The 25,116-nt window shown below is 42.7% G+C and overlaps 1 protein-coding gene across 1 annotated transcript in view; it reads right to left on the bottom strand.

The window, feature by feature from the left end:
• Window positions 1–25,116, bottom strand: part of RBM20 (RNA binding motif protein 20) — a 336,119-nt gene that overhangs the window by 105,213 nt on the left and 205,790 nt on the right. The window contains exon 2 of the mRNA XM_069754279.1: window positions 21,971–22,889. Coding sequence (XP_069610380.1) covers window positions 21,971–22,889 — 919 coding nt within the window. The remainder of the gene's footprint in view (window positions 1–21,970; window positions 22,890–25,116) is intronic.

Here is a 25,116-nt window from a genome sequence, read left to right as displayed (position 1 = left end):
GCTGACCGCAATTCCTAATCCTATCACACACACTAGAAATAGCCGTGGATTGCTCCTAACGCTCCCTATGCAACTCGACACAGCCTAAGAACCTAGCTAGCCCTAGAGATAGAAAAATAAAGCCTACCTTGCCTCAGAGAAATTCCCCAAAGGAAAAGGCAGCCCCCCACATATAATGACTGTGAGTAAAGATGAAAATTACAAACACAGAGATGAAATAGATTTAGCAAAGTGAGGCCCGACTTACTGAACAGACAGAGGATAGGAAAGGTAACTTTGCGGTCAGCACAAAAAACTACAAAAAGACCATGCAGAGGGCGCAAAAAGACCCTCCGCACCGACTCACGGTGCGGAGGCGCTCCCTCTGCGTCCCAGAGCTTCCAGCAAGCAAGACAAAATCAAAACAGCAAGCTGGACAGAAAAATAGCAAACCAGAGAAAAGCAAACAGGAACTTAGCTTCTGCTGGGAAGACAGGTCACAAGAACGATCCAGGAGAGAACAAGACCAATACTGGAACATTGACAGGTGGCATGGAGCAAAGATCTAAGTGGAGTTAAATAGAGCAGCCAGCTAACGAATTAACCTCGTCACCTGTGGAAGGAAACTCAGAAGCAGCAGCTCCACTCACAACCAGCAGAGGAAGCCCATGGACAGAACCAGCCGAAGTACCATTCATGACCACAGGAGGGAGATTGACAACAGAATTCACAACAGCCTACCTTGCCTCAGAGAAATTCCTATAACATCAGAAAACAAATAAATAAGAAAGGGAAAATCAAAAAACGTGTAACATGTAGTCCCTTTAAAACAATATATATTTTATTTAGAGATAATCTAAAAAATACCACTTCCCAGTGAACACAGAAAAATGGAATACAAAAAACGAATCCACTAGTGCACCTTTCCTCACAGATAACCCTACACTCGCCTGCTATCCCTTCCTAGCAGTGGAGGTTGGCACCCTGATAGATATTTTGGCGCCCCCACTCCACGACGGCTGACACCTGCTATCCCTGTTAATGAAACTAGTCAGCTATAGGAGGGAAAACAATAAGCAATAAAAAGAAATGAAGGAAGATGTAGGGTAGAGAAACTAAGGTGCACAAAAATCTATATACCGTCCTCCCTCAATGACATCTCATGTTCAGCCAACAGACACTCGAGAAAAAAAATATATATATTATACTCGAGAAAAAAAAAAAAAAATTATTCTGACAGCTAAGTGTTTGGTTTCTTTTGGGTTAACCACCCCCTTTTTTTCACTGGCTGTTGCTGAAATCATCTATTTTTTGTCTATCCGACTGTGCATGTGTATCGGTACCTACTATTGGCTATTAGAACCCACTGGGTAGCTCATCTAGTGTGTAGCTTGAAATATCCCTTTAAGACTTTGTACCAGTGTGGCATCATGTTATTACTGTGTACCTAGAGACAATTGTAGCTATACTGAGTTGTGTTACATTGTTTCACATTCTAAAATATATTGATTGTTTTGCCAAGGGGGTGCTACCATGCACTGTGTCTATCTTAGACTAAATCAGGTCATTTGTTATTCTGTACCTGTTCTCCCACTGTCATCTCGCCATTTGATGCACGGAGTTATGTCCCTTGCTGATACATAACGGGACTGCTGTATTGCAACGCTGGGAGCACATGTTTTGTTTGGCTCCACGCACTAGTATATATATATTTTTTTTTTTTTTTTCTCGAGTGTCTGTTGGCTGAACATGAGATGTCATTGAGGGAGGACGGTATATAGATTTTTGTGCACCTTAGTTTCTCTACCCTACATCTTCCTTCATTTCTTTTTATTGCTTATTGTTTTCCCTCCTATAGCTGACTAGTTTCATTAACAGGGATAGCAGGTGTCAGCCGTCGTGGAGTGGGGGCGCCAAAATATCTATCAGGGTGCCAACCTCCACTGCTAGGAAGGGATAGCAGGCGAGTGTAGGGTTATCTGTGAGGAAAGGTGCACTAGTGGATTCGTTTTTTGTATTCCATTTTTCTGTGTTCACTGGGAAGTGGTATTTTTTAGATTATCTCTAAATAAAATATATATTGTTTTAAAGGGACTACATGTTACACGCTCAGAGAAATTCCCCAAAGGAAAAGGCAGCCCCCCACATATATTGACTGTGAGTAAAGATGAAAGTCACAAACGCAGAAATGAAACAGGTTTCAGCAAAGGGAGGCCAGACTTACTAAACAGACAGAGGATAGGAAAGGTATCTTTGCGGTCAGCACAAAAAACTACAAAAGACCACGCAGAGTGTGCAAAAAGACCTCCGCACCGACTAACGGTGCGGAGATGCCACTCTGCATCCCAGAGCTTCCAGCTAGCAAGGCAAAATCATAATATGCAGCTGGACAAGGAAACAATGAACAAATAATAACAAGCAGGAACTTAGCTTCTGCTGGAGTAGACAGGTCACCAGAAAGATCCAAGAGCGAACTGAACCAATGCAGGAACATTGACAGCTGGCATGGAGTAACGATCTGAGTGGAGTTAAATAGAGCAGCCAACCAAACGATAAACCACGTCACCTGTGTAAGGAACCTCAGAAGCAGCAGCTTCACTCACAGCCACCAGAGGGAGTCCATGGACAGAACTCGCCGAAGTACCATTCACGACCACAGGAGGGAGTTCGACAACAGAATTCACAACACGTAGTATATTGCCCAGCCATATAGTATATTGCCCAGTCACGTAGTATATTGCCCAGCTACATAGTATATTGCCCAGCCATATAGTATATTGCCCAGCCACGTAGTATATTGCCCAGCCACGTAGTATATTGCCCAGCCACGTAGTATATTGCCCAGCCACGTAGTATATTGCCCAGTCACGTAGTATATTGCCCAGTCACGTAGTATATTGCCCAGCCACATAGTATATTGCCCAGCTGTGTAGTATATTGCCCAGTCACGTAGTATATTGCCCAGTCACATAGTATATTGCCCAGTCACGTAGTATATTGCCCAGTCACGTAGTATATTGCCCAGCCACGTAGTATATTGCCCAGCCACGTAGTATATTGCCCAGCCACGTAGTATATTGCCCAGCCACGTAGTATATTGCCCAGTCACGTAGTATATTGCCCAGTCACGTAGTATATTGCCCAGTCACGTAGTATATTGCCCAGTCACATAGTACCGTATATACTCGAGTATAAGCCGAGATTTTCAGCCCAAATTTTTGGGCTGAAAGTGCCCCTCTCGGCTTATACTCGAGTCAAGGTGGGTGGCAGGGTCGGCGGGTGAGGGGGTGAGGGCGCTGAGGTATACTTACCTAGTCCCAGCGATCCTCGCGCTGTCCCTGCCGTCCCACGGGCTTCTGTGCTGCAGTGTCTTCCCCTCTTCAGCAGTCACGTGGGACCGTGTTATGTAGGCAATCCAGTAACACAGTGTGCCAGCAATCAGAGCACATACAGTGATCTGACAATAACCCAAAAACAATAGAACGAGCTCTGAGACGCGGAATCTCTGTAGACCGCAAAACCTGAACCTATCCTAAACACAACTAAAGGCAGCTGTGGATTGCGCCTGTCACTACCTATGCAACTCGGCACAGCCTGAGGAGCTGACTAGCCTGAAGATAGAAAAACAAGCCTGACTTGCCTCAGAGAAATACCCCAAAGGAAAAGGCAGCCCCCCACATATAATGACTGTTAGCAAGATGAAAAGACAAACGTAGGGATGAAATAGATTCAGCAAAGTGAGGCCCGATATTCTAGATAGAGCGAGGATAGCAAAGAGAACTTTGCAGTCTACAAAAATCCCTAAAGCAAAAAACCACGCAAAGGGGGCAAAAAGACCCACCGTGCCGAACTAACGGCACGGCGGTACACCCTTTGCGTCTCAGAGCTTCCAGCAAAACAAATAGACAAGCTGGACAGAAAAATAGCAACAAAAGCAAAGAAGCACTTATCTAAGCAGAGCAGCAGGCCACAGGAAAGATCCAGAAGCTCAGATCCAACACTGGAACATTGACAAGGAGCCAGGAAGACAGAATCAGGTGGAGTTAAATAACAAAGCAGCCAACGAGCTCACCAGAACACCTGAGGGAGGAAGCTCAGAAGCTGCAGTACCACTTGTGACCACAGGAGTGAATTCAGCCACAGAATTCACAACAGTACCCCCCCCCCCCTTGAGGAGGGGTCACCGAACTCTCACCAGAGCCCCCAGGCCGACCAGGATGAGCCACATGAAAGGCACGAACAAGATCTGGAGCATGGACATCAGAGGCAAAAACCCAGGAATTATCTTCCTGAGCATAACCCTTCCATTTAACCAGATACTGGAGTTTCCGTCTAGAAACACGAGAATCCAAAATTTTCTCCACAATATACTCCAATTCCCCCTCCACCAAAACCGGGGCAGGAGGCTCAATAGATGGAACCATAGGTGCCACGTATCTCCGCAACAACGACCTATGGAATACATTATGTATGGAAAAGGAGTCTGGGAGGGTCAGACGAAAAGACACAGGATTGAGAATCTCAGAAATCCTATACGGACCAATAAAACGAGGTTTAAATTTAGGAGAGGAAACCTTCATAGGAATATGACGAGAAGATAACCAAACCAGATCCCCAACACGAAGTCGGGGACCCACACGGCGTCTGCGATTAGCGAAAAGTTGAGCCTTCTCCTGGGACAAGGTCAAATTGTCCACTACCTGAGTCCAGATCTGCTGCAACCTGTCCACCACAGAATCCACACCAGGACAGTCCGAAGACTCAACCTGTCCTGAAGAGAAACGAGGATGGAACCCAGAATTGCAGAAAAATGGAGACACCAAGGTAGCCGAGCTGGCCCGATTATTAAGGGCGAACTCAGCCAACGGCAGAAAGGACACCCAATCATCCTGGTCTGCAGAAACAAAACATCTCAGATATGTCTCCAAGGTCTGATTGGTTCGTTCGGTCTGGCCATTAGTCTGAGGATGGAAAGCCGAGGAAAAAGACAGGGCAATGCCCATCCTACCACAAAAGGCTCGCCAAAACCTCGAAACAAACTGGGAACCTCTGTCAGAAACAATATTCTCAGGAATGCCATGCAAACGAACCACATGCTGGAAGAACAAAGGCACCAAATCAGAGGAGGAAGGCAATTTAACCAAGGGCACCAGATGGACCATTTTAGAAAAGCGATCACAGACCACCCAAATGACTGACATCTTTTGAGAAACGGGAAGGTCAGAAATGAAATCCATCGAAATATGTGTCCAAGGCCTCTTTGGGACCGGCAAGGGCAAAAGCAACCCACTGGCACGTGAACAGCAGGGCTTAGCCCTAGCACAAATCCCACAGGACTGCACAAAAGTACGTACATCCCGTGACAGAGATGGCCACCAGAAGGATCTAGCCACTAACTCTCTGGTACCAAAGATTCCAGGATGACCAGCCAACACCGAACAATGAAGTTCAGAGATAACTTTAGTAGTCCACCTATCAGGGACGAACAGTTTCTCCGCCGGACAACGATCAGGTTTATTCGCCTGAAATTTTTGCAACACTCGCCGCAAATCAGGGGAGATGGCAGACACAATGACTCCTTCCTTGAGGATACCCGCCGGCTCAGATAAACCCGGAGAGTCGGGCACAATACTCCTAGACAGAGCATCCGCCTTCACATTTTTAGAGCCCGAAAGGTACGAAATCACAAAATCGAAGCGGGCAAAAAATAACGACCAACGGGCCTGTCTAGGATTCAAGCGCTTGGCAGACTCGAGATAAGTAAGGTTCTTATGATCAGTCAATACCACCACGCGATGCTTAGCTCCTTCAAGCCAATGACGCCATTCCTCGAATGCCCACTTCATGGCCAGCAACTCTCGGTTGCCCACATCATAATTACGCTCAGCAGCCGAAAACTTCCTGGAAAAGAAAGCGCATGGTTTCAACACTGAGCAACCAGAACCTCTCTGTGACAAAACCGCCCCTGCTCCAATCTCAGAAGCATCAACCTTGACCTGGAACGGAAGAGAAACATCTGGTTGACACAACACAGGGGCAGAACAAAAACGATGCTTCAACTCCTGAAAAGCTTCCACAGCAGCAGAAGACCAATTAACCAAATCAGCACCCTTCTTGGTCAAATCGGTCAATGGTTTGGCAATGCTAGAAAAATTACAGATGAAGCGACGATAAAAATTAGCAAAGCCCAGGAATTTTTGCAGACTTTTCAGAGATGTCGGCTGAGTCCAATCCTGGATGGCTTGGACCTTAACCGGATCCATCTCGATAGTAGAAGGGGAAAAGATGAACCCCAAAAATGAAACTTTCTGCACACCGAAGAGACACTTTGATCCCTTCACAAACAAAGAATTAGCACGCAGGACCTGGAAAACCATTCTGACCTGCTTCACATGAGAGTCCCAATCATCTGAGAAGATCAAAATGTCATCCAAGTAAACAGGAATTTATCCAGATACTCACGGAAGATGTCATGCATAAAAGACTGAAACACAGATGGAGCATTGGCAAGTCCGAACGGCATCACTAGATACTCAAAATGACCCTCGGGCGTATTAAATGCAGTTTTCCATTTATCTCCTTGCCTGATTCTCACCAGATTATACGCACCACGAAGATCTATCTTAGTGAACCAACTAGCCCCCTTAATCCGAGCAAACAAGTCAGATAACAATGGCAAGGGATACTGAAATTTAACAGTGATCTTATTAAGAAGGCGGTAATCAATACATGGTCTCAGCGAACCATCCTTCTTGGCTACAAAAAAGAACCCTGCTCCCAGTGGTGATGACGATGGGCGAATATGTCCCTTCTCCAGGGATTCCTTCACATAACTGCGCATAGCGGCGTGTTCAGGCACGGATAAATTAATCGACCTTTAGGGAATTTACTACCAGGAATCAAATTGATAGCACAATCACAATCCCTATGCGGAGGTAGGGCATCGGACTTGGGCTCTTCAAATACATCCTGATAATCAGACAAGAACTCTGGGACCTCAGAAGGAGTGGATGACGAAATAGACAAAAATGGAACATCACCATGTACCCCCTGACAACCCCAGCTGGATACCGACATAGAGTTCCAATCCAATACTGGATTATGGGTTTGCAGCCATGGCAACCCCAATACGACCACATCATGCAGATTATGTAGCACCAGAAAGCGAATAACTTCCTGATGTGTAGGAGCCATGCACATGGTCAGCTGGGTCCAGTACTGAGGTTTATTCTTGGCCAAAGGTGTAGCATCAATTCCTCTCAACGGAATAGGACACCGCAAAGGCTCCAAGAAAAACCCACAACGTTTAGCATAATCGAAATCCATCAGATTCAGGGCAGCGCCTGAATCCACAAACGCCATGACAGAATACGATGACAAAGAGCATATCAAGGTAATGGACAGAAGGAATTTGGATTGTACAGTACCAATGACGGCAGACCTATCAAACCGCTTAGTGCGCTTAGGACAATCAGAAATAGCATGAGTGGAATCACCACAGTAGAAACACAGACCAGTCAGACGTCTGTGTTCTTGCCGTTCAACTCTGGTCATAGTCCTATCGCACTGCATAGGCTCAGGTTTAATCTTAGACAATACCGCCAAATGGTGCACAGATTTACGCTCGCGCAGGCGTCGACCGATCTGAATGGCCAAAGACATAGACTCATTCAAACCAGCAGGCATAGGAAAACCCACCATGACATCCTTACGAGCCTCAGAGAGACCCTTTCTGAACAAAGCTGCCAGCGCAGATTCATTCCACAGAGTGAGTACTGACCACTTCCTAAATTTCTGACAATATACTTCTATATCATCCTGACCCTGGCACAAAGCCAGCAAATTTTTCTCAGCCTGATCCACTGAATTAGGCTCATCGTAAAGCAATCCGAGCGCCAGGAAAAACGCATTGACATTACTCAATGCAGGGTCTCCTGGCGCAAGAGAAAATGCCCAGTCCTGAGGGTCGCCGCGCAAAAAAGAAATAATAATCAAAACCTGTTGAATAGGATTACCAGAAGAATGAGGTTTCAAGGCCAGAAATAGCTTACAATTATTTTTGAAATTAAGAAACTTAGTTCTATCACCAAAAAACAAATCAGGAATAGGAATTCTTGGTTCTAACATAGATTTCTGATCAATAGTATCTTGAATCCTTTGTACATTTGTAACGAGATTATCCATTGAAGAGCACAGACCCTGAATATCCATGTCCACACCTGTGTCCTGAAACACCCAAATGTCTAGGGGAAAAAAAAGACTGAACACAGAGCTGAGAAAAAAAAATGATGTCAGAACTTCTTTTTTCCCTCTATTGAGAATCATTAGGTTGGCTCCTTGTACTGTTATGTAGGCAATCCAGTAACACAGTGTGCCAGCAATCAGAGCACATACAGTGATCTGACAATAACCCAAAAACAATAGAACGAGCTCTGAGACGTGGAATCTCTGTAGACCGCAAAACCTGAACCTATCCTAAACACAACTAAAGGCAGCTGTGGATTGCGCCTGTCACTACCTATGCAACTCGGCACAGCCTGAGGAGCTGACTAGCCTGAAGATAGAAAAACAAGCCTGACTTGCCTCAGAGAAATACCCCAGAGGAAAAGGCAGCCCCCCACATATAATGACTGTTAGCAAGATGAAAAGACAAACGTAGGGATGAAATAGATTCAGCAAAGTGAGGCCCGATATTCTAGATAGAGCGAGGATAGCAAAGAGAACTTTGCAGTCTACAAAAAACCCTAAAGCAAAAAACCACGCAAAGGGGGCAAAAAGACCCACCGTGCCGAACTAACGGCACGGCGGTACACCCTTTGCGTCTCAGAGCTTCCAGCAAAACAAATAGACAAGCTGGACAGAAAAAATAGCAACAAAAGCAAAGAAGCACTTATCTAAGCAGAGCAGCAGGCCACAGGAATGATCCAGAAGCTCAGGTCCAACACTGGAACATTGACAAGGAGCCAGGAAGACAGAATCAGGTGGAGTTAAATAACAAAGCAGCCAACGAGCTCACCAGAACACCTGAGGGAGGAAGCTCAGAAGCTGCAGTACCACTTGTGACCACAGGAGTGAATTCAGCCACAGAATTCACAACAGGACCGCTCATTAAAAAAATGAATAGGCGGCTCCACCTCCCATAGGGGCGGAGCCGCCTATTCATTCCTCTAATCAGCGGTGCCGGTGACCGCTGATAGAGAAAGAAGCTGCGGCACCGAAGACCAGGCAGAGGGACAGCGCGAGGATCGCCAGGACTAGGTAAGTATAGTATATTCACCTGTCCGCGTTCCAGCCGCCGGGCGTCGCTCCATCTTCCCGGCCGGCGCCTCCATCTTCCCGGCGTCTGCGCTCTGACTGTTCAGGTCAGAGGGCGCGATGACGCATATAGTGTGCGCGGCGCCCTCTGCCTGATCAGTCAGAGCAGAGACGCCGGGAAGATGGAGGCGCCGGAACGAGACGCTGGGAGCTGCAATCAAGGGAGGTGAGTATGTGTTTTTTTTTTTTTATTGCAGCAGCAGCAGCGGCGGCAGAGATTTATGTGGAGCATCTATGGGGCACAATGAACGGTGCAGAGCACCGTATATGGGCACAGCTATGGGGCACAATGAACGGTGCAGAGCACCGTATATGGGCACAGCTATGGGGCACAATGAACGGTGCAGAGCACCGTATATGGGCACAGCTCTGGGGCACAATGAACGGTGCAGAGCACCGTATATAGGCACAGCTCTGGGGCACAATGAACGGTGCAGAGCACCGTATATGGGCACAGCTATGGGGCACAATGAACGGTGCAGAGCACCGTATATGGGCACAGCTCTGGGGCACAATGAACGGTGCAGAGCACCGTATATGGGCACAGCTATGGGGCACAATGAACGGTGCAGAGCACTGTATATGGGGCACAATGAACGGTGCAGAGCACTATATGGCACAGCTATGGGACAAAATGAACGGTGCAGAGCACAGTATGGGGCACAGATATGGGGCAAAATGAACGGTGCAGAGCACTATATGGCACAGCTATGGGGTTATAATGATCTATTTTTATTTTTGAAATTCACCGGTAAATGCTGCATTTCCACCCTAGGCTTATACTTGAGTCAATAAGTTTTCCCAGTTTTTTGTGGCAAAATTAGGGGGGTCGGCTTATACTCGGGTCGGCTTATACTCGAGTATATACGGTATATTGCCCAGCCACATAGTATATTGCCCAGCCAAGTAGTATATTGCACAGCCACGTAGTATATTGCACAGCGACATAGAATACAGCACAGAGCCACGTAGTATACAGCCCAGACACGTAGTATACTGCCCAGTCACGTAGTATATTGGCCAGTCACATAGTATATTGCCCAGCCACGTAGTATATTGCCCAGCCACGTATGTTAACAGGTTAAAAAGACTTAAAATAAAAAATAAACATATACTCACCGTCCGAGGGCCCCATGTAGTCCTGGCGGCTGTGTGCGGTGCACGCAGCAGCTTCTGGTCCCAGGGTTGGTATGAGCGCAGGACCTGTGATGACGTCACGGTCACATGACCGTGGCAGATCCTTCTCGCATAGCATACTTGCCGCCGGAACCTGCCGCTTGCACTGCCGAGGACAGGGCGCGACATTGGAGGGTGAGAATAACATTTTTTTTTTAATTATGATTATTTGTAACATTAGATCTTTTTACTATCGATGCTGCATATGCAGCATCAATAGTAAAAAGTTGGTCACACAGCATTAATAGCTATGTTAATGGAGTGTGTAACACCGCGCTGCGGTAACGCTGGCATTAACCCTGTGTGAGGGCTGACTGGAGGGGAGTATGGAGTGGGCACTAACTGCGGGGAGGAAGGAGCAGCCATTTTGCCGGCGGACTGTGCCCATCTCTGAAAAAAAAGGGAAACAGCACAAAAAGGATGTAAAAAAAAGAGGACTTTAATGCCCTGTGGCGTGGCATCGCTTCGGATAAAACAAATCCTTTCTCAATCTCTATATATAGAGATATATAGAGTCAATACATATATTATAGAGTCAATAGTGATCTATTTCATGTGTTTATTTCTTTTAATGTTGATAATTGTGGCTTACAGCCAATGAAAACCCAAAAGTCATTATCTCAGTAAATTAGAATACTTCATAACAACAGCTTGAAAAATTATTTTAAAATCCCAAATTTTGTCCTACTGAAATGCATGTTCAGTAAATGCACTCAATACTTGGTCAGGGCTCCTTTTGCATCAATTACTGCATCAATGCGGCGTGGCATGGAGGCGATCAGCCTGTGGTGCTGCTGAGGGGTTATGGAAGCTCAGGTTGCTTTGATAGCAGCCTTCAGCTCATCTGCATTGTTGGGTCTCGTGTTTCTCATCTTCCTCTTGACAATACTCCATAGATTCTCTATGGGGTTAAGGTCAGGCGAGTTTGCTGCCAATCGAGCCCAGTGATACTGTTGTTTGTACACCAGGTATTGGTACTTTTGGCAGTGTGGACAGGCGCCAAGTCTTGCTGGAGATTGACATTTCCGTCTCCAAAAAGCTTGTTGGCAGAGGGAAGCATGAAGTGCTCTAAAATTTCCTGGTAGACGGCTGTGCTGACTTTGGTCTTGATAAAACACAGTGGACCTACACCAGCAGATGACATGGCTCCCCAAACCATCACTGATGGTGGAGACTTCACACTAGACCTCCAGCAGCTTGGATTATGGTCTCTCCACTCTTCCTCCAGACTCTGGGACCTTGATTTCCAAATGAAATGCAACATTTACATTCTTCTGAAAACAACACCTTGGACCACTGACAACAGTCCAGTTCTTCTTCTCCTTGGCCCAGGTAAGACGCTTCTGGCATTGTCTATTGGTCATAAGTGGCCGGACACAAGGAATGTGACACTTGTAGCCCATGTCCTGGATACGTCTGTGTGTGTTGGCTCTTGAAGCAAAGACTCCAGCAGCAGTCCGCTCCTTGTGAATCTCCCCCACATTTTTGAATGGCCTTTTCTAAACAATCCTTTCAAAGCTGGGGTTATTCCGTTTGCTTGTGCACCTTTTTCTTCCGCTCCACTTTCCATTAATATGCTTGGATACAGCACTGTGTGAACAGCCAGCTTCTTTAGCAATGACCTTTTGTGGCTTCCCCTCCTTGTGGATTGTGTCAATAGCTGCCTTCTGGACATCTGTCTGGTCAGCAGTCTTCCCCATGATTGTGGAGCTACGGACACTGACTAAGGGATCTTTATAAACGCTTAGGAAGCCTTTGCAGGTGTTTTTTGTTAATTATCCTAATTTACTGAGATAATGACTTTTGGGTTGTCATTGGCTGTAAGCCATAATCATCAACATTAACAGAAATAAACACGTGAAATAGATCGCTCTGTGTGTAATGACTCTATAGAATATGAGGTTCACTTTTTGTATTCATGAACTGAAATAAATTAACTTTTCGATGATATTCTAATTTTGTGAGAAGCACCTGTACATGGCCGAATAGTGATTAGTTAATCCCACAGCTATACGGTTGTGTGAATTAGGGCTCATTCAGACAAGCATATTTTCCTTCTGTATGCTGCCAGTGTGCCATTGACAGCAAATAGACTTATAGCCAATACGTCAGTCTATATGGGTGATTTCCAGTGTTGAACTAGAGTAAAAATTACATGGAAAAAAATTGCAACATGCTCTATTTTTGTCTCATTTATTGGCCAGAAAAGTGCATGCAATGGAAGATGACTCTGGTAATCATCCACAATGCAAACTGATCTGCACACATAGCCGGTCATATTCACAATTTACAGACATGATCAATTTTCAGTATTCAGGTCTAAACCCAGCCTCAGCCTTAAAGAGGATTTCTTGCAAAGAAAAGTTTATTGTAATCAATAGATCTTAGAAGAAGAAGAATTTCCACAATTGGATGTGTTGAAATAACATGTTCCTGTGCTGAGATAATCTTATAAATGTGCCACTGCTCTTTACTGTGTAATGGCCGTGTCTGACCGTGCAGGAACATGGGCATCATATCACATCTCCTGGGCACGGGAGGACTCAAAAGAGAGTAGACAGTCATTACAGCATGGGATCACAGCTGATTCTTTTTGTGTAGTAAAACATTTCCCTTCCTGTTTTTAAAAATGTTTTACTTCAAAGAAAGAATCGGCTGTGATCCTGGGCTGTCCTGTCTGTATACTCTTTTGCGTTCTCCCCAGAGTAGGAGATGTGGTATGATCAGACCATGTTCCTGCACGGTGAGACACAACCATTACTCAGTACATAGCAGGGATGCATTTATAAGATTATCTCAGGACAGGAACATTTTATTTAAACACAACGAATTGTGGAAATGTATTATTATTCCAAGATCTAGTGATTAATATAAACTTTTGTTCATGGGAAAACCCCTTTAAACTTTCAATATCCCACAATGCAGAGTTAGTCACCAGTTTGGGGTGCGTTCCACTATCTGTCACTATCTATGTTGCCATTATCCGACTCGGAATATTCAATCCAGAATTTTTACATCATGGGGAATACAAGTGTTTACTAAAACAATTATCATCAGTGGTTAAAGGTCTTCTTTAAAGAAAATGTGCACAAATGGCTACTATTTGATCTATAGATATGGATCTTTCTACTTCATATTTACACTAAAAGGTGTCAGTTTTTATAGCCACAATATATTAAAATTGTATTTAAAGTTGGACCTTACCAATATTTAATGTACGTGAACTAAGAAAATGATTACATTACTCTTCAACACTCACCTACTGGCTGCGATCATGGTTAATTTCTTAAGCTACCTATTAGTTATTTACTGGAATTTGTGGGAAGCTGGCCAAGTTTATAAAATTACATGGACCCTTGTGATCCTAGAGAGGCATCCTGATTACATGAGAACTAATGAAGCATGCCTAAGATGTGCCAACTTCGGGTTAGACCAGGGTCAGACTGACATTGGTCATTTCATACAGCAGTTGCTCCTGAATGTCAACGCCCCTGGATTATACCAGCGATACTTTAAAGTCTGACATATCTTGCTGGCCAAGAGCTGCAGAATTATCTATGTGCCGACCTGTGCGTATTATATCACAAGTACACAAAGTCAGTGAGGTGCGTGCGACACTGGAAGTTTGTAAAGCTCAAAAGGGAACTTGGCGCTTTTTTTTCTTTGCTTATTATTAATAAATACCTTATTTTCTGGCGTATAAGATGACCTTTTAACCCCTGAAAATCTTCTTGAAAGTCGGGGGTCGTCTTATACGCCGGGTCTCGTCTTATGGGGTGGGTGCATATGGTGGGTGGGGGGTCGTGGTCCCGATGACGAAGAAAGGGGGCGTCTCACTGGGAAGGTGTAAGTGGAGTATCCCCCATTACCTCATTGTAGCAAAGCAGCGATGCTCTCTGTGCTGGGGGTGGGGGGTAGGGGGGCGTCAGCATATCTCTGTGCAGCATCGGGGCTCCGCCGACATTTCCTCAAAGCCCAGAGGCACCGGTAGCTCCATTGCTGCGATGCGGTGGCCTCCTGGAAAATGGCCGCTGGGGGCGGCATATGCTCAGATTCAAATCTTGTCCCGATCATGAAGATCATGCAGCTATGAGGCCGAATTTCCACTGCAACTGGGGCTAATATATCAGCTCCAGTTACAGGGAAAATTCAATAACAAAAAAAGTAGTTAAATATTGAAATAACCTCTTCGCCTCACCTTAAGGGTATGTGCACATGTAGAAAGCTCCTCTGCGGATTTTTCCACAGCGGATTTGATAAAAACGCAGTGCAAAACCGCTGCGTTTTTTCCTGTGGATTTATCGCTGTTTCTATTGCGGATTCCGCTGCGGTTTTACATCTGCAGTTTTCTATTGAAGCAGGTGTAAAAATGCTGCGGATTCCGCACAAAGAATTGACATGCTGCGGAAAATACAACGCTGTGTTTATGCGTGTTTTTTTCAGCAGCATGTGCACTGCAGATTTCGTTTCCCATACAGTCATGGCCAAAAGTATTGACACCCCTGCAATTCTGTCAGATAATACTCAGTTTCTTCCTGAAAATGATTGCAGTCACAAATTATTTGGTATTATTATCTTCATTTAATTTGTCTTAAATGAAAAAGCACAAAAAGAATTGTCCTAAAGCCAAATTGGATATTATTCCACACCAAACATAAAAAAGGGGGTGGACAAAAGTATTAGCACCATTCGAAAAATCATTTGATGCTTCTCTAATTTGTGTAATTAACAGCACCTGTAACTTTCCTGTGGCACCTAACAGGTGTTGGCAATAACTAAATCACGCGCTACAAGTGGCTAGGACTACAACAAGTCCACGGTCCTAGGGTGTCATAAAAAATCTCCTTATGCTCGAGAACGGCAACCACTACTTACTATACACTGGTGATGTATACACCAGTTAGTCGGCCACCATATATACAGTAAGGGGGGGGGATACACTGACCCTCTGTATATGTAATCCACCCACTTGTGGCTAAACTGTTGAGCCTTTATAGTAATATCAAAGTAGTGAATGTTAACTGTTGGTGCTGTATTACCTTGCGTACCTATTGAATGAAGCCGTGTGAAGAACGTGGAACGGCTGGTCTGCTTTCTTAAGATCAAGATATCGGACCTGCATACATAGGTGTCCGCTGCAGCTCGAGGCAGTTCCCATCCACTCGGAGGGTAAGCGTGCGATTCCCGGCGTCAGCCGATGTCAATAGCTGCAGGTACTTTAGGCAGAGATTACAGTTGCTACGTGTAGCGCCAGAGACGTCCCTGCCGGAGGCGTCCCTGGATGCACGTGGAAAATGGCCGACACTGCAAAGCAGTGAGTGACGTCACTGGCCTATGGAGCCTCAGTTGGGCCAATTCTAACCTACGCATTTCAAAGTGTAACGCACTCATTCATCAGGGTACCCTTGATCTTAAGAAAGCAGACCAGCCGTTCCACGTTCTTCACACGGCTTCATTCAATAGGTATGCAAGGTAATACAGCACCAACAGTTACCATTCACTACTTTGATATTATTATAAAGGCTCAACAGTTTAGCCACAAGTGGGTGGATTACATATACAGAGGGTCAGTGTATCCCCCCCTTACTGTATATATGGTGGCCGACTAACTGGTGTATACATCACCAGTGTATAGTAAGTAGTGGTTGCCGTTCTCAAGCATAAAAAGATTTTTTATGACACACTAGGACCGTGGACTTGTTGTAGTCTTAGCCACTTGTAGCGCGGTATTTCTAATTTTTCTATTGCTTTTTGCCTTATTGTCGGATTGGGCACAATATCCGACTGATATACCGGCGGCACTTGTGTGGTCCATATTTTTAGTTATAGCGCCAGTGTATTTTATTTATTTTTTTATAAATAACTAAATCACACTTGCAGCCAGTTGACATGGATTAAAGTTGACTCAACCTCTGTCCTGTGTCCTTGTGTGTACCACATTGAGCATGGAGAAAAGAAAGAAGACCAAAGAACTCTCTGAGGACTTGGGAAACCAAATTGTGAGGAAGCATGAGCAATCTCAAGGCTACAAGTCCATCTCCAAAGACCTGAATGTTCCTGTGTCTACCGTGCGCAGTGTTATCAAGAAGTTTAAAGCCCATGGCAATGTGGCTAACCTCCCTAGATGTGGATGGAAAAGAAAAATTGACAAGAGATTTCAACCCAAGATTGTACGGATGTTGGATAAAGAACCTCGACTAACATCCAAACAAGTTCAAGCTGCCCTGCAGTCCGAGGGTTCAACAGTGTCAATCCGTACTATCCGTCGGCATCTGAATGAAAAGGGACTGTATGGTAGGAGACCCAGGAAGACCCCACTTCTTACCCCGAGACATAAAAAAGCCAGGCTGGAGTTTGCCAAAACTTACCTGAAAAAGCCTAAACTGTTTTGGAAGAATGTTCTCTGGTCAGATGAGACAAAAGTAGAGCTTTTTGGGCAAAGGCATCAACATAGAGTTTACAGGAGAAAAAAAGAGGCATTCAAAGAAAAGAACACGGTCCCTACAGTCAAACATGGCGGAGGTTCCCTGATGTTTTGGGGTTGCATTGCTGCCTCTGGCACTGGACTGCTTGACCGTGTGCATGGCATTATGAAGTCTGAAGACTACCAACAAATTTTGCAGCATAATGTAGGGCCCAGTGTGAGAAAGCTGGGTCTCCCTCAGAGGTCATGGGTCTTCCAGCAGGACAATGACCCAAAACACACTTCAAAAAGCACTAGAAAATGGTTTGAGAGAAAGCACTGGAGACTTCTAAGGTGGCCAGCAATGAGTCTAGACCTGAATTCCATAGACACCTGTGGAGAGATCTAAAAATGGCAGTTTGGAAAAGGCAGCCTTCAAATATCAGGGACCTGGAGCAGTTTGCCAAAGAAGAATGGTCTAAAATTCCAGCAGAGCATTGTAAGAAACTCATTGATGGTTACCGGAAGCGGTTGGTCGCAGTTATTTTGGCTAAAGATTGTGCAACCAAGTATTAGGCTGAGGGTGCCAATACTTTTGTCTGACCCATTTTTGGAGTTTTGTGTGAAATGATCAATGTTTTGCTTTTTGCTTCATTCTCTTTTGTGTTTTTTCATTTAAGACAAATTAAATGAAGATAATAATACCAAAGAATTTGTGATTGCAATCATTTTCAGGAAGAAACTGGGTATTATCTGAGAGAATTGCAGGGGTGTCAATACTTTTGGCCATGACTGTAGGTTTACATTGTACTGTAAACTTATGTGAAACTACTGCGGATCCGCAGCTGCGGAAACAAAATCCGCATCGTGTGCACACGATGTCTTTTATGACCTTTTATGGATGGGAAAAATATGCTAAATGAATAATAAATCAATTCAGTGGTCTTTTTGCTGCCTTAAAAAACCCCCAAGATAAATAAAAAAGGGAGTGTGAAAATAAAATAAATTAAGCCTCACATATTGCAAAAATTAATGGAATAACTGAACAAGAAAAAAAAATTACAGTTCTTTAAATCACATGTATGTAAAAACCTGAACATGTTCCTGGAAAGGAACAGCAGTAAATGGCCGATTCTTGCGTTGATATTTTACTGACAGTAGGTCACTTTCTAATGATAGTTTCTCTTTTGTATTTAATATACATTTTTTATTATGCAATTTTGCATCAGTTTGCTGCCCTCAGGAGAGATTCAGTTTTGATTTTACTTGGTTTTGAAAATAAATGTAAAATAAGAATGGGAACTTTACTCCCTACACTGCCTCACCCAGAAACATTATCAATCTTAATTTAAATGCTTGGCATTCAGTCTAGGGATGCTGGGTACTGGGTGTCTGCAGACAAAGATGCTATGAGATGTATTGCTGACAGAGAAGAATGACAGCACTAGAATCATACTCTACAGACAGATTTAGTGGTGTCATCTGATACCGCGTAATGCATCACATGATTTTACTAAAAAGGGAGGTGTTGTACAAGACTCAGACCCAGCTATAGAAATAGCAATTTTGATTTGAAAAAAATTGAACCCCTTCTTGACATCCACAATACATGATTGACTGTGGGTGTTTGGTCCATATTCAGAGGGTGCTGGTTGTGTTTTGAGCCAACACCTGCCATTATCAGCTTAACCAATTAAATGCCTCAATTACTGACCACAGCGTTTAAGAAGCGTGATCCTGGTGGTGCATTGTTTCAGAAGCCAGTCACCACCTCTGTACCCCAGCAACACAATCACACGGTGCAGATGGGAGGCCATGGTAGCCTGAGCTTCATAGGAGAATGTCAATTTCACTAAATACTGCATTACCATAGTATTTCAGTAAATAGACAACTGATTTATTCCTATTGGGACTACAAACTAAAGTGAAAAGTAATAATAAATAAACAACTAAAAAATTAAAGTTATCTCTGTTTTCCCAGGTAAGAATAAAGAAATTGGCAAAAAAAACAAAAACAGGCTATCGCCACTTTTTATAAAAGTTTGATATTTAAAATTATTAAGCCCTTATGGAAAATGTGATGAATACAAAAAGAAAATTGAAATGCCAGAACTGCTGTTTTTTTTTGCTTTTACTGTCGCCACAGTTCTTACAAAAATTGTAATCAAAGCAATGAAAACATCGCAACTACCCCAAAATGGTATCAAATAAAATCACAGTCTGGGAAGCAAAAAAAAAAAAAAAGCTCTTACACAGCTCCATCAATTTAAAAAAATATATATAGTTAGGCTACTTTCGCACATCAGGTTTTTTGTTTCAGGCTAAATCCGGCTCTTTGGAGAAAAACCGGAACCGGAAAAAATAAAAACCGGAACCGGTTTTTCCCCCATTGACTTGTATTTGCGCCGAATGGCCCAGCGTTCCTTTCGGTTTTTGGCCGGATTCGGCAAACAATTGATTCCGGCGTCTGGAAAAAACGTCCACTGCAACATTTTTTGTCTCCGGCGAAAAAGCCTGAAGCGCCGGAGTTAGGAGATAAAAATGTCCAGAAATTCACTTTCACATTCAAATATAGTCCAAATTGACAAAGCAATTTATGCGGCAGTGAGAAAAAACTGGCACATTTTACAAAGTGATAGGGAATTACTAAAAATAACAACTTTAAATCCACAATTCACATATAAACGTACTAAAAACCTAGGAGATATGTTGGTACACAATAGGTTGTTACCAGTACAAAATAACTGGATAGCAAAAAATATACCTAAGGGAAATTTTAATTGTAAAAACTGCAGATTTTGCCACTTGCATAGATTAGATAACCCATTAAAAATCGGGGACATAAATCATAAAATATGTGATTTTATAACATGTAAGAACAAATTTGTCGTCTATGTGATTTTTTTTGTCCCTGCAATTATTTTTATATTGGAAAAACAATACGGCCTTTGGTAACAAGATTTCGAGAACCCTACAATTCAATAGTGTCAGGAAAAGGCTGCATGCGGCTTATAAAGCACATGCAGGAGAAACATAATAGCAATCCTGAATCACTGCAATTTGCAGGTCTTGAAATAGTTAAATTTCCACCTCAAGGAGGTAACCATAACAAGCTCCTGTTGAGAGAGGAAGGAAAATGGATTATGGCTAATGCCCAGGGACCGCTCGGCCTTAACGATAAGTTAGATATGGCCGTATTCTTATAAATTTCGTCTGTGTTCAGTAAGCATATGTGATAATTTATAGTGATATGGTTAGTGAAACATAATTTGTGTAAATCTAATGCTAATGTCAGTAATCTGTTTTGTAATGATGTGTATGTGTCCTTTAAAAAGGAAATGACATCATTTTACCTCACATGGACCCGTAGAAGTGCTGATTGCACAAAATGGCCGCGTCCTCTGCACTCCCCGCACCCTCTGTTAACTCCTGATATGTGTCAAAAATAATCTACATCATAGATTAAAGGCACATTAAAGACGTTCATTCAGCAAACTGGTGAGTGCCGCTGTCGTAAAACTACAAGTTGTCCTGAAAAATAAGGCTACGGACTGCGCTAACGCAATGTCCCAAAAGGGATCGCGTTTGCCGATCCCGCTAGCGCAGATCCCCGATCCCGCTAGCGCAGATCCCCGATCTGCGCTAGCGAGGAACAGACCACGAACGCTGCAAGCAGCGTTCGCGGTCCGTCACTCAAATGACGGCACATCGCTAGCGCACGCCCACATTGCTAGTGATGCGTTCGCCATTACAATCAATGGCGGCGTTAACGGACTACGTTACACCGTGTTATGCCGCGGTGTAACGTAGTCCGTTAAACGTACCGCCATAACGCAGTGTGACCCTAGCCTTACAGCTATGTTGATCCAATATTTAAAACAAAGTTATGTCTCTTGGAAAAAAGGAGGAAAATGCTAAAATTGTCCGTGGTTTGAAAGAGAGAAACTCATCGTTTTCATAAACAGTAGCGTATGATGGTGTCACCTGATACTAAATAATGCAGGCCAGCCAGAAATATAATTTAACATAAAAATATATATATATTAAGGTCAATTTAATATAACAAATTACACAATTAACCAAAAAAGTCCTAATGACTTGGTGTACAGTTGATCAAGGTTGGTAGATTATGCATTGACAACCAGTTTGTCTAATTTTTCTTAAAGTTAAATCTCTTAGCCCCTATAGTGCATTATATCACAACAGTTTTTATAATGATGATATCTAAAATATATAATTGTGGATTTAGGTAGATCCTAGCGGCTTGTTTTGCCATTGTAGCCAATGATTTTAATAAATGCTTATTAACTCGCAAAACATATTAATATATCATTATATTGGCTAGCTTTAGGGCCCCATCTTATTTTTCTACTTCTAATGTAGCTGAAAGTTTTCATACTGCAAAGTGGAAAATTGTAAAATGGTTTGTTAAGAAGAAAGCACAAGTATTCTCAAGGTCTCTAAACAAGTAAGTCAGATAATTCAGGAAACCTCCGTTTGCGAAGAAGATTTCAGACCTTTTGCAGATTTTCCAATACTGGGGATTTTTGCTTCCTCAGCTCTTCTGAGCACTTAGTCTAGGCCACTGCACTCCTCACGGAACAGCTGCTCCTGGACTAAATGACCACTGCTGCAAGACTTAAGATGAAATCCCATCCAAAGAAGAAAAAAATGTTCCCTAATAAATTCATGTTTTTGTAGATGTTTAATCTGGGAAACGGATAAGAAAAAATGAAACATGATCTTTGCGTGTCTAATCTTCCATTGATCTTAAACCACAGCAAAAAGGAACAACAAACTCTGGGCCTGGTTTTTTTTTGTCTTACCAAAATGAAATCTGTGGCATTTAACAATTACTGAGTTAATTAAAACAAAGCTACTATAAAACAGATGTACGTTACCTACAAATAAGCATTTTAGCTTTTTTCATACATGATGACATGAATAGTGCTTGTTCGTGGATATTTTGCTTTACACGTTTTTATTAAAATAAATCTAAACTGTGAAGGTGAACTTTTCCTAATAGTAATGATGTTCATGTATGTTTTCTTACCTTCAGAATAACATTCCCATAGCTTATGACATCCAGTTCCTTACCTTTAGCGTGAAGATCTTTTTATCACACATTGAACACGTGTGTGGCAATTGCACAGGTGCAATACCATGGAAGTCATTCAGTTCATGTGGCTTCCTCAGTGATGGTACGCATTTGTTGATTTTTCCATTATTATGTCTGTGGAAAATAGGAGAATTTGAGGGGCTAAACTTGGTATCAGGAGTTGGCTCTTCTGGGTTGTACAGTTCATTTCTGGCCTCATAATGCTGGTTGGGTGACTGCCAATGACGAGAAGATTCCCACTGGTTGTTTGACGACGCATTGTGACCTCCCTGACCGACATCTCCTTTACGGCTTATGGGGTGATGTTGTCCATGGTTATCATAATACTGATTTTTAAATCCAGGTTGATTATTATGATTCGGAGGGTATCGACCATCCTTTATTTCTTCTGATCCACAAGCAAAGCCGTGATAAGAAGGCTGATCCATTTCTGAAGTGAATGTTTGAGTCCCCAGGTGGAATCCTTCGGGCTTGTTTCCACCCATAGGTTTTCCAAAAGTTTGCAAAGAGTTTTGATTTGAATTCTGAGAGTGCTTGGGTGGCATAATTGGTTTTTGAGCAGAGAACGGCAATCCAGTAGCAGGAAATCTGGCATTGTGAATGGTGGATCCTAGAGAAGCCATTCCAGCAGGTCCATGTGCACCGATCATGGTTGCATTTCTAAGTGGATTAAACAGTGGCTGGGACATAGCCACTTTGGAAAGGACTTGGTTCAGTACTGTAGCAGCTGTGTTGCTGTTCACTGCACTCTGCGCCAATTTTAGCCTCTGCAGGGTGAGCTGAGCCTGCAGCTGAGCGAGCTGTAGACTGGCAGGGGACGGTAGGAGAGGGTTTGTAGGTCCACTGCCTAATGGGCTGTTGACAGGGAAAGGATTCTTCTCCAGAAATTGGGATACACTGTAAAATAAAATACGTAAATATGTTATAATAATAATGTCACTCCTTAAAATGTGGATAACATTATAAATACTTATTCTTGGCTTTTAAATGTTTGTTTTATTCTATGTTTACAGTGCTTGTAAAATCTTTTGCTCTGCTTGGTTATAAAGCCCTAACATTTATTTTGTAGCAGTTGTACTAATAAATGAACAAGCGATTGAAGTTGATTAATTATAGCAGTTGTATTGCCTTGTTTCCTTCTTATATTGGAGTCACCAGCGGGTCAGAATGACTTTTTTCTATAGCTTGTAGCAGTAGCTCCTGTATTTCCATCACAACTTTCTCTGCTTGAGTACACAACTGTTTTTAACTCAATGTTTTAAGGGGTGCGAACAGTTTGTTTAGGATTCCGTGGTGCTAAAGTATCAAGACTCTGGGATTAACTGAGTAATGCTGGCGAGGGACGTGATGAGACGATTAAATTAGAAAAACAAGCTGCACCTGCGCTTTACCCTAATGGGAGAGAAAGCGTCAAGCACTTACACCACCATACTGCAACTTTCTGAAATCTTATCTTACCACTTCTCGAAAATGAGGGGGAGCTGCAGACCAAGGCTATGCAACACAGATAGAGACGTACCAGACATACATGGAAAAAGAGACAAAGACCTCACGCCCGCCCCATGTGTTGACACCAGGGCTTTAACCCCTTACTGACCGCCAATACGTCTTTTAACTGACCTGAGATATAAGAGAATAGCCTCCCCATACAGATGACAATCCAGCATCTGTTGGTTGTACACTATAGCTGACAACTTGCTGTATCAGCCACGATCAGTATTTGCGCCTTCTAAATCTGTTTAACCCCTTAGATGCTGCTGTCAATAGTGACTACATCATTATAAATGGTTAACAGAGTGTGGGGGCTTCTTCTTTATCCCAATTGGTGCCCTCAGATCATGATTTTGTTGTCCTGATGTTTGCGATGGCAATTCATGACCAAATAGCGGCCTTAGAGTCTGCCGGCTATAGTAATCTGTTTAGAAGTTAGCAACATTTAGGTGGTAAAAATACACATTTTCATTTCTGTCATGCCATTTTGCATTAGTTCCTGTAAAGCACCTGAAGGGTTAATAAACTACCTGACAGCAGTTTTCAATATGTTTAGGGGTGCTGTTTTTAAAATGGTATCACGTTTGGGGGTTTCCCAATATATGGGACCCCTAAAGTCACTTTAAACATGGATAAGTCCCTAAAAAAATAAATGTGGTAAATTTCTTTGAAAAAATTAAATATTGCTGCTACATTTTTAAACCTCCTAAAATGCTAACAAAATAAAATAACATTTTACAAATGGTGCTGATGTAAAGCAGACGTGGGAAATGTTATTTATTAATGGTTTGCTGTTGTATGACTATCTGGATTAAAGGGATAATCATTCAAATTTAGAAAATTGCTAATTTTTTAACATTTTTCTCAAATTTTTTATATTTTTTATAAATAAACACAAAAAATGTTGAACTAAATTTACCATTATCATAAAGTATAATGTGTCACGAAAAAACAATCTCAAAATCACTGGGATTTGTTGAAGCGTTGCAGAGTTATTACCACATAAAGTGACACTGGTCAGATTTCAAAAATTTGGCTCCGTCACTAAGGGGTTAATCTGACTTAAAAGATTGATCACTTTCACCAACTAATGTGCAGAACAATAAATGCAATGTAATGTATTAAAATGTCAACCTGTAACTATGCAAACATCTGAAAATAAGCAAAGACTCAGAATGACGATGAAAGCAAAACACAATTACATGTGGGAATACTATGATTGGTTGCAACTTACGACCATACAAAAATGTAAATGAATTATATTATTGAACACATACATGCCTGAAATAACGGAGGAAATATTGGTACAAAGCGCTGATTCTCTATGCACCATAGTAAAACTCCATTTTGGGAAAACTTTTCAACATATTTTAGGCATAAGTTTAGAGACTAGTTCCCAAAGTTAATGCTAATTCTGGTGAAGCTGAAGCTGAATCTGAACAAAAAACTCCCAGTGTGGCTATATCTCTCCAAAAGAAAGATAGAAGGTGCTTGGTGAATTAAAAAAAATGTGTATTAACATGAAATAATAATAATAATCTTTATATAGCGCCAACATATTCCGCAGCGCTTTACAGTCATAAGTAACAATGTTAACAATACAATAATAAAAGCAATAAGATGACTCTACAAT

This window comes from Ranitomeya imitator, chromosome 2, assembly GCF_032444005.1.
Source record: "Ranitomeya imitator isolate aRanImi1 chromosome 2, aRanImi1.pri, whole genome shotgun sequence".
NCBI lineage: Eukaryota > Metazoa > Chordata > Amphibia > Anura > Dendrobatidae > Ranitomeya > Ranitomeya imitator.
The sequence above is the reverse complement of the archived record's forward strand: the minus strand, read 5'-3'. Positions and strand labels throughout refer to the sequence as shown.